A 17,860-nucleotide genomic window follows, 5' to 3' on the forward strand; every position below is an offset into this window, starting at 1 on the left:
GGAGCAGGATGGGTGTGAAAGTAACTGATTAATGGAATTGTGGGACAGTGAGTAGCACTGCCATTTCACAGTGCACAGCTCAAGTAAAGTTTTTGGTTGTGTCTTCTACTGTGTGGAGTCTGCATGCCCTTTGTGTATCTTTACTGGTTTATCCATGCACTTTGTTTTTTTCTAACCCCCCCCCCCAAAGATATAACGTAGATGAATTAGCATTCCTCCAATTTGCTTGTAGATAAGTGTGCAGCGTGAGTCAGTGAGTGAGTGAGTGAGTGAGTGAGTAGGTAGGTGTGTGTGTGTGTGTGTGTGTGTGTGTGTGTGTGTGTGTGTGTGTGTGTGTGTGTGTGTGTGTGTGTGTGTTTAAATACCATTATTGACTATCTGTGGATAAGCACAATATTGCAGGACATAAACAGAGCTCTTCTGCGTAGAAAAGAAAATACCAAATCATTATCTTTCAAAACTAAGGCATAAAATGCATCACAGAACAGCCAGGTCCTCACAGATTCTGGGGCCTGGTCACCCCCACACTCCATGCTGCATGAATAGAGTTTGACACAGGCTAGTAGTGGCTTCTGCCCTGAACCTCACCTCTTCTAAGTGCTGTGCTCAGTGGCATGCATCGAAGAAACTGGAACTTGAGTGTGTGAAAAGGGGGTGAGAAATGGGATGGTGTGGTCATTACAACTTTAATTTCCCTTACAATCAAATCTCTGAGGTGTGCATAAAATTTTGTTATAGCCTGTGTGGGGGCTGTGGACAGTGGGGTCATTATTTCTTTAACTTTTCTGACAAACCTCAAAGGTATGCACAGGAGGCCACTATAGCTTGTTCAGGGTCAGTGTACTAGGGACAGTGTATTACTTGGAAGCAACACGTCGGACTACATTTCTGTGACTATTATTGTTTTTTTCATTTTCCTGACAATCAAACACTAGCTGCATATGCATGTGGTTATTTTGTGTGTGGGGGTAGGGGTAAGAAGGCACAAAGAATATGGCTGTCTCCTTGGGGGGGTAAGGGTAAGGAGACATACTATATATATTTGGCTGCAGCTACTTGAAATCTATGCCTGTTGCCATTTGTACATTTTTCCCAGTCTAATAACACAGTGACTCATAGAATGTGACTTTTTTTTGGAAGGTTGGGAGGCAGGCACTATTCCCAGATGGGATTTATGCAGCCTCACAAGCATTTGTTTTTTTAATCTGTGAATTACTATTTTGTCAGACCTAACTTGTTTCTTTCCTGAAAGAAAAAAAAATAATACTGAATTTCTTTCCTTTCATCATGTTTTTTGCTCATGCCATATCTGGAACTAAAGGCTGGAAAATAGCTCTAAAATGCACCTCAGAGCATCTATAACCCCTTGGCTTCTGTGGGTATAGCAGTCCCCAGACCCAAAGCTTAATTTGGTTATTTATTCCACATTCATTATATTATAGAGGCACTGTTGGCCAGTTTAGGTGTAATGAAAGGATGCGTAACACTGAATGTATTTCCATAGCTATGATTTTTTTAGGCCAACACTGTATCGAAAGGTTGAAAAAAATTATAAACTGCACTTCAGAACATCTAACTCCACTCAGCCGTGTTTTGTGGAGGTATAGCAATCCCCAGACCCCTTGCATAATTCAATTGCTTTCTCCCCAGTTATTACAGGACAGTTTGGTCCAGTTAGAGTATGTTGAATGAAAGCAGAGAAAACCCCAAAAAAAGACAAAATGTGAAAAAAGGCAGAAAAAATTAAATTGGATGATATGGGGAGGCTGTGATGGGGGGTCAGGAGGAGTGGTGGTAATGAGGGATATGTGTGGGAGGCTGGAGAGGTGGAGCATGCACTGGGGGAGGTGACATGAAGTATTTTGCCTAGGGCATCATTTCAATGAAGGCCAGTTTCTGCTGCAAGCATCAGTTTTTAAGTACTAGTGGGCAGATAAAGACAGAATGGCATATCTTGAGTGAAATGCAACTATTCTTATCCAGCAAAGGATTTTTTAAGTGGAAAGAAATAGACTGAAATTGTTTTTTCCAGTGACTTAGTAATTTGATACGAGAGTTTATCTGCATGCTCTGAACCTTACTGCAGCACTGCATTTGGCATTATGGGAATTAACATTAATATGCTCTCTAGATCCAAGAAGTACTATCTATCTGTTGCTGTTCCTAACCTCCATCCACACACAGAAGTTGTAAAGGCTCAGACCCCTGAAAGATTTTCATGGATAATAAATCCAGAAGTGATTACAGAAACTGAATCCTTTCAGAGCAGCCAGAAAAGTGAAAGGCAACCCTCTGTATAGGAACTTATTAGGCTTATTTTATGTCCGAATGACAAAACCAATTTCTGATAAATTGCAGATGTTGCAGCAAATGTATATCTGATGTAATGAGAGATCATCTTACAGTAAAACAAGCACTATCAAAATGTACAACCGAGGGAAAGAAAAGAAATAGATCCTTTCTGGTTTGGGGGACATCTTGGATGGCTCTTTTGATAATGAACTTTAAGATTTATTTTCTTACCACACTCTTTTGACAGTGTGGGACAGTTTGCAATTAGAGAGGGAGAGAGAAAAAGAGAGAGAGAGAGAGAGAGAGAGTAGGGTAGAAGGGGGTTGTGGAAGGGAACTGAGTAGCCTTTAGATATTACTGTCCAAATCGTCAAATCCACTTGAAATGTATGATGGCTAGCCATGCATTTGAGTGAAGGGACTGAGGGCTCCCCTCTGCTTTCAGAATGAGACAGTCAGACAAGACTTCAGGGATTAGATTGCTGTTCCCTGAAGGAGCATGGAACCCTCCCTACTGTTGATGGTAGTTCCTGCATCTGGGGTAACATTTGTTCTGGAAGTCTGCAGTTGTCATGTTGGTACTTTCCAGATATTTGACTTCCTTGTAGTAGTTGGACGTGCTGGTACCTTAACTGATGTGGATTTTTTCATCCTGGAAAAGGACATCAAGAAGTCTGAAACTTAATGGCAACAGCTGGGACGGTCTTGCCCTCTTTCTCAGTATTCACCAGTTTCTGTGTCACATTTGGTCCAAACATCAAACTCATCAAAAGTCCTGCTAAGGAAAGATGCATTAGAGTCCCAGCTGCTCCATCTGCTTAGTTATGTGCAAGATTCAAGATGCTTGGTGAGAACTGAGATAGACGATACAACCAAGCTCAGACTTGAACTGTCTTGTCAGGCAGTTCCTCTTGTGAATGGGACTACTCAGCAGCCATGTCTTGCTGGATGATTAACTTGTGTGCCAGACAGCTAACTGCTCTTGGTGTGAAGTGCAGGACATATAAACCTGCTTCCTAAAGCTGTCTGTTGCTCTAGACTACTTATTCTGAAGCTGGACAGCAAGATGTGAGGAGTAGGAGCCTTTTTAAGGGCTGCCTCAGCAACAATTAATCTGCCCTGGGAGTTTCAAACCCAGCAAGTCCAATCCTTAGGAGGTTGAGGATTTGCACACCGCTCGATCCACATGGGAAACCACCCAGGAGGAAGGTACGGGTGACCAACATACTTCTTGTAGAATCATTTTAGACAACATGTTGGGTCTGTGAATCATCCTATTGTCTGCCTCATCAACTGTAAAACATCCACAAACATAGGGTTACCTGTATGGAATACTGGTGAACCAATAATGTCTCCTATATCAGTATACAGAGTGATGGACTCCAGGTGATTCCTCTTGCATCTATGCTTCTTACCTGAATATAGTAGCAGAGGTAAAAAAAAATGGAAATTGGGTTGTTAAAAAAGGGTAGGAGCAAATTACATTGAAAAAATGTGAACTGTGGGAACAATACATGCAGAGGAAGAATAAGGTTTAAAAGAAAGCTGGACTTGAATAAGCTATTTAATGTTGACTGACAATGACTGGAGAGATTACAAGTGCTGTACAATGTTTGCAACTAAAATTATGTCAGTATGTTTTGTGATGTATAATGTTTGCAACTAAAATTATGTCTATATGATTTTTTTATTTGTATAAATGTATGATTTCCTATGTCATACAGTACACAATAATTTAATAAAGATGTTTCTTGTTTCAAAAAAAAAAAAAACAATAACTTGGTGGCTTCTGAAAGAGTTGTCCAACCTGGTGGAAAACAATCTAGAATAGAACATCCTTTTGACCTCAGAATACTAAATGGAAGAGAAGCTATCATAGCTGACCTTCCCAAAAAGTGAAGGCTCAACAATGGTCACTGGTAACTATGAAACACAAGGAGGAAACAAAGTAGTAGTAGTGGAAGTAGAAAAATCCTCTGTGTAAGGCACTTTCTACCACTGTCACTCCTATGTTTCTTTTTTTCTTTGTTGATCTTTTCCCTCACGGCCCTTTGTTTTCTGTTTATGGGACTGATGAGACACAGGTTCAGTCCTAAAGCAGATAGGGTGAACCTGAGGCTATACCCAAGGTTGAAGACCCCCACCTTACTGACAGACACAGAACTACCCTTTAAACCTTGCAATATTAACTTATTCATCCTTTTTTACTTAGTGAGGGATGTAAGATTTGCAAGTCTTATACTTTTCTTTCAAACGATTCTCCCTGTCTATAAATATGCCAGGTTTTGAATCATACCTCACAACTGTACCTCATTATGAGGGACACTTCTCATTTTGAGTATAAAACAAATCCATGTTCCTCAATGTTCTGCACTGAAAGGGTCAGTCATACATTCCTTGATAAGACCTGTTTCTAACTAACACCCATGGCAAATAATGCTAAATTATATGAATTCATCAAAGGAATGTTTATATGTATAAAGTGACTCATTTTAAACATCTTCTGGGCTCCATGGCTAAGTTTTTAGTAAGCTGTTGGTATGCATTCCACAATGTCCTGTTTAAAGGAAGGTTGAGAGCTATTTATGCTTTAAATTAATAATATGCTTAATGAAAACTTCAGGTAGGGCTGTGAAAAATTGCAATGAGCAGTAACTGAAAAGGGTCATTGTTAATAAAGGCAGTAACTGAAAAGGGTCATTGTTAATAAACAATCCAACAATAAATAAATAAGCAAACAAGCAAATGAGTCTTTAGTAAATCAATCTGTAAAGTCACTGATAAGCATCCTATCTTCTGTACATGACCAAGATACCATACAGATTTCTAAATACTTAGTAAAATAAAGAAAATGGATGCATATACATGCCCATATAAATTCCAAAACAGACTGTTTAGCAGAAATGTAAGTATGGCTGAGAAATACAGCATGCAATATTTCTGTATCTGTCCATGGTATTTTATACATTTAGTAAAAATTTATAAATTAAATAAAATGGTCTGTATCCAAAATAGATTGCTTAACTGAAATTACCAGGAAAAAATAAACCACTACCCTACATATAGTAAAGATAAGTTAATGAAATTAATATAAAAACCTGCAAACGTGCAACTTTCTGTCAGATGACCTGCAAATTCACTTCATATTATAGATGATTACCTATAAACAATATCTTGTAAAATTAACATTAAATATACTTTATGGTGATGATAACGGTGTCTATAAAACAGGAAGGCGGTATGTAGCATTACTGTGGCAGTGGCAATAAATATCTCATAAATCTATATTATGATAAGCATGATTGCCCATAACTCTATAATCACCTTCAAGAATAGCTAACAGTAAACTATAATATTTTGGCAACATTTCAAGCAGTGCACAGTTATTCGGTGAGGTAGAAAATGAACCTTCTTATTTTGTTTTGGTCCCCTACATCATCCTCATGGCACTGTCACCCAGTGCCACGTGTCCATGCCTGGTCTACCAGCAATTTCATATCTCCATGAACTTACTCTGCTTCCTGTTGGGGCTAGTTGTGGAATCTAAGGGCATCTTGAGGGTCCTGTCCATCTACACTCCATTGTAGGGATTTCACTAATGCCCTACCTACCTACTATTTCCCTCATCTCTTTGTAGCCCAGTGCTGATGCTGGAGGTGTGAGTATACAAAGGGGGCATGCAGCATATCACCTTGCAGTGGTTCAGCCATGCCTACCACCCTACCCATCCTGAGCTCCCCTTAAGTAATGTCCCCAGCTTCTGCCAGGGATTGTAGCTGGGAATGCCCCCATAACTACGCACCCTACTTTGGCATGGGCTCTGCCTCCCTCCCCCGTCACCCTGTAACCTGGGTCAGTTAGGTTGTAATCAGGATGTTATCCCTCTATGCCACTGGAGTAGCTATCTCATTAGATTTAGTAGCTGCCATCAAAAGTACTAAAGATATGCAACTATATGCTTCTTCCCATGAATAAAATATCCAAAGACTGGGTTAATCACTATTTTAGTTTACAATGAGTTATATTCAACAAAGCTTCCTAAATTTGCTGTGACCCAGTTCTGCAATGCAAAGATAGAAACCACTATGTTATGCTAAAATGCTTAGACCTCAAGCTGCTGTAATGTTTTTGTAATAGGAACTAGAATAAAATATTCCCTAAAATGAAGTTGAAATAAATTGTTATCCAAAGTAACTTATTGCACTAAGAACATTGGTATTAGGGCCACTCAGCAAAGCAAATTTTACCAGGCTGTCACATACATTCTCCTGTGTCATAATTCACTGTAAAGCTTTCCCTCCCCAGATCTGAGGTAAGATGGACTAAGATAACATAAGTTACCCAAAACCTTCCTTGACAAGGCAGCAGTAGGTGGGCTAGCTTCCTACCATAGCTTTATAGGTAGGTACTAGGCTATCAGCCCTAGGACCTATATAAGCCTAGCCAAAAGGTACCCTGGCTTTTGCCACCCAAGAAAATTATTTTCCTGTGCCCCTGTCGAGCAGAGCCACAGAAGTGATCCCCTGGGTGAATTTCCTATTACCCATCCAATCATCAAGATTTTTCTTGAAGAGTGCAAGACGGACCTAGTGTTAAGATCTAGCATTGTGGTAAGTACATAATGTTTGTATCTGATAAGAGTAGATTCATACTCAGTAATTCACAGAACAGAGTCACATGCTCTCCCTACTAGGTGATTCTCTCAAGAGAACATAAAACAGTTGCCCCAAAGGAAGATTTGTATCTGGATCTGGAGATGAGATCCACTTTGAAATATTTGAAAAAAGTATTAAGAAAAGAGCATATAGCTGTTACACAAATGTCATCAAGAGCTACATTTCTGAAAAAGCTACCAAGGTAGCTAAAACTCTAATAGAATGCCCCTAATTAATTTGTGGCAATGGCTTGTTGTTCTTAAGATAGCAAGATGTAATACAACTAGAGAACCATCTGGAAAGTGTAACTTTAGACACTTTATGGCCAAGATTTTTGGAAGAAAATGAAACATTTGTGAGGGCTTTACATATGGATTTAGATTTGTCTACATAATATCTCAGGTGTTGGAAACATCCATCTACCGTAGCATGTACTCTGCAAGATATGAATAAGAAGGTAAATAATACAGACAAGTGATCTCTGCAGAAGGCCTTACATAGTTTTAATGAAGCTGATTAATCTAAATCTTTATTTCGGTGAAAGTCAGAAATAAAGCAGTTGTGTGCACTTTCATGGTTGAAGAACTGAGCAAGGTTTTAAATATATCTGTGAGATATTCCAAAATGTCCAAAATGTCAAGAATATGAGCAGAAATGGAATATAAGCCACTGGTGCCGGCCCTAATAGAAATAATCTAAGTTTTCCTTTTGAATGGATGAAAGGATCCTGACCAATCTTCTGAAAAATGTATAACTAGCAACTATTGGAATAGGAGAAACTGAGTATTAACCATTAGGGAGTAGATGTCTGGGTGAATCCTGATACGTGGTTTTATGAAAAATGTCCATATGGGACTGAAAAACAAAGGCTCCTCTGAAAAATGAATTAGAAGAAGAGAGACTCTTCAGGGGGCAAGTACATAGCTATGAGGATGACACTGACTTAATGGAGTTCATCCTTCTGGTTGAATCCTGTCATTAGAGGAAGTGGAAGAAAAGCATGCAGGAGTGCAGGTAGCCACTAGATTTCCAAATCATTTCTCAGCAATGTGAATGGTGGTAGAATGAGGTAGAAGTAATCCTTGCCCTTGGTGTTGATCAGGTTGAGAAGTTTTTTTTTTTTCATGTATGGAAAAGCATCCATCTTATTGACGTACTGAGGGATAAATTATAGGTTCATAGGTGTTTGCTAGGATAACGAACACAAGGGCATTTTTAAGGCTAGCCATGCATCCCAAATCTCTGACAAGTTCTGATACCCTTGATAAGTGTAAGCAGTGGCTTGGGAGATAAAACATTTACATACAGGGGCCTGGGAGATTAACCATTTACAGGTTGCCTGTGTCCATTACAGACATAGGTGCCAAGCCAGGGATGATTTTTCTGTTCCCCATCCAATTGTGCAAGTTTCACTTGAATTGGGATAGGGAGGAACTCTGCTTCACATGGATGTAGAGCTTGTTCCAGAGATGGGATAGTCTCTAGGATACATACCTGTCTCTCCAGCAGGTCCTATTTATATCACAGGCAAGGTTTAAGTCTTTAGAATGGGTAATTCTGGTGCTGTTTGTTTTGTAGATATGCAGGAGGTCCATCCGAGTGGGGTCTGCCAATGCTGTGTATGCCAGGCAGAGATCTCCCCTCAACAGGTTGTAGGTGATAGAATACAGGGATAGGGCCTTGAGGCGGTCTGCATAGGATATTTTATTTATGCCCTGTATTCTTCTAGTGAGGAAACTGTGTGGATGTTCCATTTGTTGGATATGCCTGGTTAGGTACCTACCAAAGGGGGCACTGTACTCAATCACAGGTCTGATGAATGCCAAATACAGTAGAACAATGGTTTCCTTGGACCTAGATGACATACCTTTGTTTATAAGTTACGCATCACAGAATGATCTCCCTATTGTAGACATGAGATGGTCAATGGCTAGATTACTGTCTATCTGTGTCCCTAAGTCCCTGATTACTGCATTAACTCTAAGGGGTGTGTTGTCAATATGATAGTTACCAGGGGTGGATGACTTCCCGTAGGATACTATTATGCATTTTTTTGGCATTTAGTTGTGGGGTAACAAAAAGGCATATGCTCACCTATCAGACAAGGAAATTGACTTTACTGGACTGTGGATAGCAAAAGGAAATGGTTACTCAATATCAACCATTCCCATAGTCTCACTCCTTAAATACACAATGGACTGAGAATTTAGAACAAATACGTACACATAGCAGACATTGTACAGACTGGTGATTGTAGCTATGTAATTGTTTGAATGTCTTTCAACTTGAAGGTATACTATGGACATATGACAATTAATTTCCAACATATTGTTAACCATGGGAAAATCATAATGTACTGCACAATTCAATTCCAAAGTAAATGTTTCTACATAGGGCATTATCTATTACTGTGTAATATCACAAGTGGTACGCAAAGTGCACCTCAAGTTAAGCAGACCACCACTCTCACAAATATTTTATTTATTATTTACGTTTATTATTTAGGAATGGCCAGAAGAAGTCCTCATTGTAATGAAATTCCAGAGAAGTAACTACAAAGGCACATAAAATATCAATAAATATAAAAATAAAAAAATACAAATTAAAATAATAGATTAATAGCAATGATACAGTGAAACAGTACAATGTGTGATAATATATATATTCGATAATAATACTAATGCTGAAAATAAACATACTTAGCATGAATTACTGCATGCATCATCCCATTCCTTTGTACTAGATTGTTTTGAATAAACTGCTACTGGCACACCACTTATTTTGTCTACTATAAGACACCTGTGAGTAACAGAAGTCACAGATCACTTCACAGGGCTAGTAAATAATTTTTTATATACTATAGTAGATTTGCACTTTTTAGATCACTGATTATCTCGCTCGGCTATCTTAAAGAGATTATTAAAATCAGAATTTACATAGTGGTCTTCACAAAGGTGTGTGTGTGTGTGTGTGTGTGTGTGTGTGTGTGTGTGTGTGTGTGTGTGTGTGTGTGTGTGTGTGTGTGTGTGTGTGTGTGTGTGTGTGTGTGTGTGTGTGTGTGTGTGTCTGTCCAGGCATCCCTTCCATGTGGAACAGAGTTCTTAGCTGACCCCATTCAAGCATAACCTGGACCAGTGGATGAGAAATCAGAAATTTACCCCAGGTCTGTTACCTATGTCTCTAATGGATAGAAGCAACCTGTAATTGCTTCACCACACATGCCCTAGCTTACATATACACCCTAAAAATAACCTCTAGGGCAACAAACTTGTTGGATACATTTAAAATGCATGGCTAGGGTTTAAAAGGTGATCATTAGCCTAGTATATACTTATGAACCTATGAACCTATGTATGCTAAGTTATAGTGTGTGTGTGTGTGTGTGTGTGTGTGTGCGTGTGTGTGTGTGTATGTTCATGTGTAGTGCCTCTGTGTGTGTGTGTGTGTGTGTGTGTGTGTGTGTGTGTGTGTGTGTGCATGTGAGATGTATGTGCTTCTTAATATATTAAAGCAATTTCCCAGCAGGTTGCTCAATACAAGAAGGCAAAAGTGTGAGGGAACAGAATGCTGAAACATCAGGCTATACTAAATGTTTTGTCATTTGGAATTTATGCATGAAGGTTAGGGTTAGGGAAGGCGATAGATATTGTATTATGCCTGGGTACTGGTATTTGTGAAAAGCAAGTGTGTGTGTGTGTGTGTGTGTGCCTTATATAGTGGTACTGTTAGGGAAAGGGGGGTTTGTAATGTAATATGTTACATTGGGGTTAAGGGAAGGGTTAGGGACATCAGTAAGGTGGTGGTGGGGGGGGCGATGCTCACATGCAATCCATAACCTTAACTGTACCACTGCCCCTAACCCCAGTCCAACACATTACGTTACAAAAACCACGTCCCTAACATTACCACATCACTAACTTAGTGTCAGCCATTGTATACAGAATCAAAACTAAACTCCACTTGTGAATTGTTCTTGGGAAGTCAGAATTAGCTTGGCAGCTCAGTGCAAGCCTACACAGATTAATCCAGTACCTGGACTATTTTAAATATATATAATTTTTATTCTCAGGCCCTCTGATAATCAATATTCATCTCAGTCAGGCAGTACACTGTTGGGGGGTGTGGGGGTGGGAGTAATGATCCAAGCAGCCATGAAGGTACTCTTTGTTCTAGCCAACATCCCCGTTACTTTTTAATTTTTTTGCTTAACCCTGTCTGTGATGGTAATACAAGCAATTGAATCACTGCAAGGGCAGTCTATGCTCATATGTCCATGCCAAAAGGAGGTACTATCACATGCCTGGGTGGCCATGTGCACGTCTTCCTTGCACTAGCTCCATGCATCATGACAGGCCTCCACTCTCCTGCCAAGGCCTTATCATTAAAGCAGCATTGTGAGTCAGGTGGGAACCGCCATCCTTCTCAAGGACAGGCGTGCCCATTCTCCATGCAGCCCCGACTAATTACTGCCCTCGCCCTTGTCTTCATTAGTGGATTACAATGCCAGTGATTTAAGTGGCCCTTAATGGATGAAATATTTTGAAGTGGGTAACTCTGTTGTTGGTAAGTGAGTTCTTTTCATTTTTACTGGAGTAATGTATAAGAATACTCAAATGTAAAGCAAATAAACAAATAAATATGCTTTATCGTACAAGAAGTATAATATAAAACAACCAGGAAAGTATATCCAAAAGAACATGTGAATTTCCACGTGGTTCTAAAAATACAAACACGGGGAAGTCTATGGAGTGAAAACAGGCCAAGACCCAAGGTACACTTAATCCACTGACTGGAAATATTATGCCTCAGCAGAATTTAAGTGCTGTGTTCCAAGGATCATACAACCTTTGCATATTTCTCATACAGATTTGAAAAAAAATGGACTCACCAGAGCGGCCAATGTACCATGTTTAGGCAACTTTAAATTCAGTTACACAAAATTACATCCATTTCTGCATTTGAAAATGTTCTGTCCAGCACAGACACTTCAAAGCACTGAATGTGGCTACAGACCTAGCATTCATGTCTCTTCTGCAATCACTACAGCAGTATAGGCTGAAGTAAGTGATGAAAATTGTATGGGTTTATGAGACTACAAGAATAACATTACCTTCATCTATTACACTAGTAGAGAAATATCGGAGTACTACAGTTTGCCACTGCTTACCTATTCACTGGCACCTCCGTCTCCAGAAGTTTTAATATTGATTTTCCATCCATGTCAACAGGAATGTCAACTCCAGCAATGTCCAGAATTGTGGGAGCAAGATCGATGTTCAACACTATGTGAGGATTTCTGTTCAAGAAACAAGACATTGTAAGACCCCTGCCATGATATTAAGGTTCAACAGACAAATGTAGCATGTAATCAGCAAAATACGTTTAAGGCTTAATACAATGCTGAGACTGAGGCCTGGCTGTGATGTCAGGTGAGGATACTTAACCCACAGGGACATGTACACAGACACAGTCAGAGACACAAACACACATAATCACACAGGCAGGATTCATACTTAGAACTAGACTGCAATGTAAGTAAAATTGTACACATTACAAAGTATGAACAGAACTTGTAGATCATGAAAATTGCAGTTAACAACACATTGACTGCTTTGAGCACAGCACACAGGTGTCCATATGTGCTATGCCCACATCTGCAGGATCACATATGATCACTGTAGGAACCTTTCCTCACCTTTTTTTTACTGCATTCTGCTGTCAGACAACAAGAGGTATAATACATCTGACCTTTCACTGAGGTATCCCATCTGAGTATTCACTGAAGTATCTCCATTTGAGTATTCACTGAGGTATCCCTATCTAAGTATTCACTGAGGTAGCCCCATCTGAATATTCGCTGAGGTATTTTTCTTTATTTTCTTTTTATTTATTTAACATTGGTTTACCGGGAAAGTCTGACTGGACACAGGTCCTTTTTCAGCTGAGGCCCGGGGAGAAAAGCTCCATGAGTAACAGTAAATTTTTTTTTTCAATAATAATTTTTATTGTTTTCTTGTATTCCATACAAAATTAAAACAATACAGAAAATTAAGAAAAAACTACCAACTAATGTAACTAACACTAACTCCATAACATATATACAATATTTACATAAATGCTTCCAAGTAACACATTGAATTATACACAAAGAGTATAAAACTGGTTAAGATCAATTCGAGTAATAAGTTGCTGTTACAGAGTCTCTTAAAAGTGTAGAAATTCTTGCTAAATTCAAATATAAGATGTTACGCTAATACAATATTAAATACTTGTTCCCATATTTTTGGATTGTTAATATTTTTATTATGTTGGTTCAAAAGTAGTTTGTGAGCTACTATATGCCTTATTGCTAATACTCTAAAATGATTCCATGATGTTTTGGATGGGTCCAACCAATTAGTAGCTATGTATAGCTTCATTAATAAGAAAATATTGATTAATACAATACATTGAGATTTAGAAAGTTCTTTTGGGGGAATATGTAAAATCATGAATTCCCATGACAATGTTGAACTTTGGTAACCCATCTTCTGAAGTTGTATCTTAAGTGAGTTCCAAAGTTTGTATATGCATTTGCAACTCCAGAACATATGAAGAAGATCAGCAGATTGATCCTTGCAGTATGGGCAAACTGGTGAATTTTTGGAATTAAATTTATACAGGCTAAGGCGTGTATAATACGCATTATTCCATATCATCAACTGAGTATACATCAGTTTTTGAAGAGAAATAGATTTTATAGTCAAGTCGATTGCTTTTATCATATGACTGTCTTCTATCTCTGGCATTTTCTCTTTCCAATATTTTGACACAAGAACTTTATCTTGGAATTTAAACTCCTTTATTAAATTATTTGCTGCTGTTATAAATTTAATATCTTGTTGGAGAGCTTGGCACAATTTCGAGCATTTAATTATATTCTCTTCTCTGGGTTTAAAAATTTTAAAGTAACTTATAGAAAGTTCCCTAATTTGTCTTACAAACGAGATAATTTTTAGGCAAATTTAATTATTTTCTTATCTGATTAGCAGAGAGTTTAAGAAGTGTATAAATATCTATTAAAGTTAAGTTGATTATTAAGGGGAATTCTTTAAGATCAATTAATTTATTATTTAGTCTCAGGTGAGTAACAGTAAATTTTCATGCACACATTACAATAATCAATACATTATAAAGTAAACAAAATGTAGTATACATAAGAACATACAAATTTGTTACATCTTGACAACAAAACCTAGGCTTTGAACATAGCTAGTACTATTTGTAGGTATGACTTATGTCAAGATATAAGGTTAAGACAGGTTGGTAGGAACAAAGGATTAAACACCAGTGGAGAAGTTGGATATGTTTTGGGTATACTGTGATCTATCAGAGCACTCATAAGGGGTTAGTACAGGAGCATAGCCACTTATTTTTTAGATAAGCTTTAAGTGATGGCTTTAAGTGGTTAGTGGATGAGATTGAGAGAATGTATTTAGGAAGGGAGTTCCATATACAAGATATATAGTTGGAAAATAAAGATTCTCCTGCTGTGTTGTTGGCCTTGGAGAAGGTGAGTAAGTTCTTATTGTTAAAGTGGTCTTCTGGAACTGTAAGGAAGGATGTGATTTTGTAGTGCAGGGGTTCTAGTTGGTTGTGTTACAATTTTGTGAGTTAGAGAGAGTTGGTTGTAAAGAATAATGTTGGGAACCTCAAGCCAGTCTAGTATCCTTAAAGCTGTATAATGATGTGGTCTATATGGGTAGTTGGATGCAAACTTAGCAATTTTATTATAACATGCTTCTAGGTTAGATACGTCAGTTTTCCTTAGATTAGTTAAAATTGGAGAGGCATATAGCAGAGTGGAGAGCAGATGGGTTTGTGCTAATGTAATTTTGACCATTGTGGTCAGGAACCTTTTGTACCTATATAGACTTCCAAGTTTCTTATGGACTTTTTTTATAGTTAGGGAGACGTGCAAGTCAAATTTCAGGGTATTGCCTATTTCCACTCCAAGAAGCTTTGTATGGGTTGTCGAGGAAATCACAGTATTGTCTTTATTATTATGTTAAATGTTGGGCATGAGATAGATGTCTTGTTAGGTTGGAAGAGTTATAATTTAGTTTTGTTTGGGTTCAGGATTAGATGGGCATTGGCTAACCATGTTTCAACAGAAGTGAAAGATTCCTGTGTTTGAGAATGAAGAGTTGATGGAGAAGTGGCTGCACAGATAAGTGTTGAATCATCTGCATACTGTGTTATAGAATCATGTGGAGTAGCTGTGTGTAGATTATTAGTCATAGATAAGTATTGAATCATCTGCATACTGTGTTATACAACCATGTGGAGTAGCTGTGTGTAGATTATTAGTAAAGAGGGAGAAAAGGAGAGGGCCCAAGATAGATCCTTGGGGGACACCAATGGATAAAGGAAGGCATGGAGATAGGTCACCCTGCCATAGAACAGATTGTTGGTGGCCAGATAAATAGTTATTAAACCCAGCTGTGGCAGATGGTGAGAAGGATAGTTCAGTTACTACATCTATTAGTTTGGAATGGGAGACCATATCAAAGCTTTTGATAGGTCTAGAAAGATAACAGATACAAAGTTGTTGTTATTCCTGTGATGGTTTACGGTATTAGTGAAGGATAAGAACTGTAGTGGTACTATGTGATGGGTGAAACCCATGCTGAGTGTTTGCGAGAAGGTTATTTGTTAGTAAGAATTCCATGACCTGGAAATACACCTTTTGAGTAGCTTAGAAAGAGGGGAAAGAATAGCAATTGGCCGATAGTTTGTCACTTCTGTGGAAGGTCGCCCTTTATGAAGTGGGATTACATGGGAAATTTTCCACAGCTGAGGGATCTTGTTTTCGAGAATGGATCTATTTATAAGGATTGATACTGGGAAGGCTATAGATTCAGCTGCAATTTTGAGGTATTTACTGGGTAAGTTATCTATGGTAAGTGTAGTAGGTTTTAGTTTCTGTAGTAGTTTTTTTATAGTGGCTGTAGGAACTAGGGAGAGAGAATGAGGCATTGCTAGTTGTGTAGACTTGGCTGGTTTGGTATCAGGAGTAGGAGTTTGCTGTTTGGAAAGGGCAATTATAGTTCAGTAAAATGTTTGTTAAAATGTAGCTATGCTATTGGAACTGTTGTGGATGTTTGGCATTGGTGTAGTAGATATTCCTGGGTGAAGGATTGAGTTTATAGCTGGCTGAAAATTTGTTTTGGTATCCCCATCTTAATATTCACTGAGTTAATCCCATTTAATTATTCACTGCGGTATCTCCATCTGAATATTCACTGAGGTATCCCCCACCTGAGTATTCACTGAGGTATCCCACACCTGAGTATTCACTGAGGTATTCCCATCTGAGTATTCACTTGAGGTATCCCCATCTGATTATTCACTGAGGTATCCCTATCTGAACATTCACTGAGGTATCCCCCACCTAAGTATTCACGGAGGTAATCCCATCTGAGTATTCACAGAAGTATCCTGATTATTGACTGAGGTATGGCCCCATTTGAGTATTCACTTCAGTACATGTGGGTAATCCCAAAGAAAGTTTTATCTAGGATATATGATGCATGCACATGAGATATAGGGGACTGCAGGAGAACTGCCATGAAGATGGGGGTCAGCATGTGAGGATGAACTGAGGTATCCCCATGTTCCCTTAGGTATTCCCATCTGACTATTCACTGAGGAATCCCCATGTTCATTTAGGTATTACCATCTGACTATTCACTGAGGTAAGTCCTTATTTAGTATTTACTTTGGTATATCTCCATCTCAGTATTCACTGCAGTACACCCACATTTAAGTATTTACTTTGTTATGTCCCCATCTGAGTAATCACTGAGATATCCCTGTTTGAGTATTCAGTGAGGTATGTCCCCATCTGATTATGCACTGAGGTATACTTACATTTAAATATTTATTTTGCTATGCTTCAATTCTTTGCTGCCCCCTTGATGGGTACCCTTCAGTCTTTCACTAGAATTTTCCTCTGAAACTTAATGCTTTGCCAATTTTCCTTCCAAAAGATGGGACTTACAACTCCACAAAACAGCCTTCTCCAGAAAAAAGTTCTTTCAAATCTCCAAATCTTGGTTACACATCTGCAACTGTTTGTTCTTCAACTTGTTTAAAAGAATAGCTTACGCCCCTATTCAGGCTACTTCTTCCAGGGCTGGGCTAAGGAAATATACAGTGCCAACTAATCCACCCCTTCACACCTTTATCACGCAGTGTTAACCATTTAAAGAGCAGCAAACACCTAAAGTCCCTGCCCAGGATGTACCTAGTTCCCTCCATGATGCCTTAACTATTGCAAGCACTTACCACAAATAGTCATATTGGCAAGTTGGTGGGTCAAGCAGTCCTTAGCCACCATCACTGCCTAGGCTTTATGCAACAAACAGAAGAGCACATCTTCCTGCTTGCATTCTTTACACTCTGTATGCCCCAAGAACAATATTTCAGTGTGTAAACATGCATTCTGCAATGGTAAGGTCACAAACCAGGCCTGAGTTTGTTACTAACACACACAAAGCAGAATGCTACATTACTTACATGGAACCTGCTTCGATGTTTGGCCCACGGATATAAAATGGAACTCTGATATCAAACTCATATGGCATGGATTTCCCTTTAACAAGTCCAAACTGTCCAATATGATATCCATGGTCTGCTGTATAAATGATGTATGTATTTTCCAGTTCACCAATATCCAACAACATGTCATACATCTAGAAGAAACACAAAATAGGATTATTGATTTCTGAAAATCTGGACAGTTTGAGGACCCAGTGCTGTCCTGGTGAAATGGTAATTCCTTAGCCAGTAATGTTACCAGAGGAAGAAGCACTGTTCTTCATACCCATGCATTATACATTGTACATAATATGGAGAAAAGTGGCTACAACA

The 17,860-nt window shown here is 38.6% G+C and overlaps 1 protein-coding gene across 9 annotated transcripts in view; it reads right to left on the minus strand.

Moving 5' to 3' along the window:
* The window catches only part of SULF2 (sulfatase 2), a 1,739,722-nt gene that overhangs the window by 360,508 nt on the left and 1,361,354 nt on the right, over positions 1–17,860 (minus strand). For all 9 annotated transcript variants that reach the window (XM_044089924.1, XM_044089923.1, XM_044089925.1 and 6 more), the window contains 2 exons: positions 17,507–17,682; positions 12,114–12,242 (listed from right to left, as the gene is read on the minus strand). In XM_044089924.1, the coding sequence (XP_043945859.1) occupies positions 12,114–12,242; positions 17,507–17,682 (305 nt within the window). The remainder of the gene's footprint in view (positions 1–12,113; positions 12,243–17,506; positions 17,683–17,860) is intronic.

The sequence above is a fragment of the Protopterus annectens genome, chromosome 12.part0 (assembly GCF_019279795.1).
Source record: "Protopterus annectens isolate FY-2018-M chromosome 12.part0, PAN1.0, whole genome shotgun sequence".
In the NCBI taxonomy this organism is placed as follows: Eukaryota; Metazoa; Chordata; order Ceratodontiformes; family Protopteridae; genus Protopterus; species Protopterus annectens.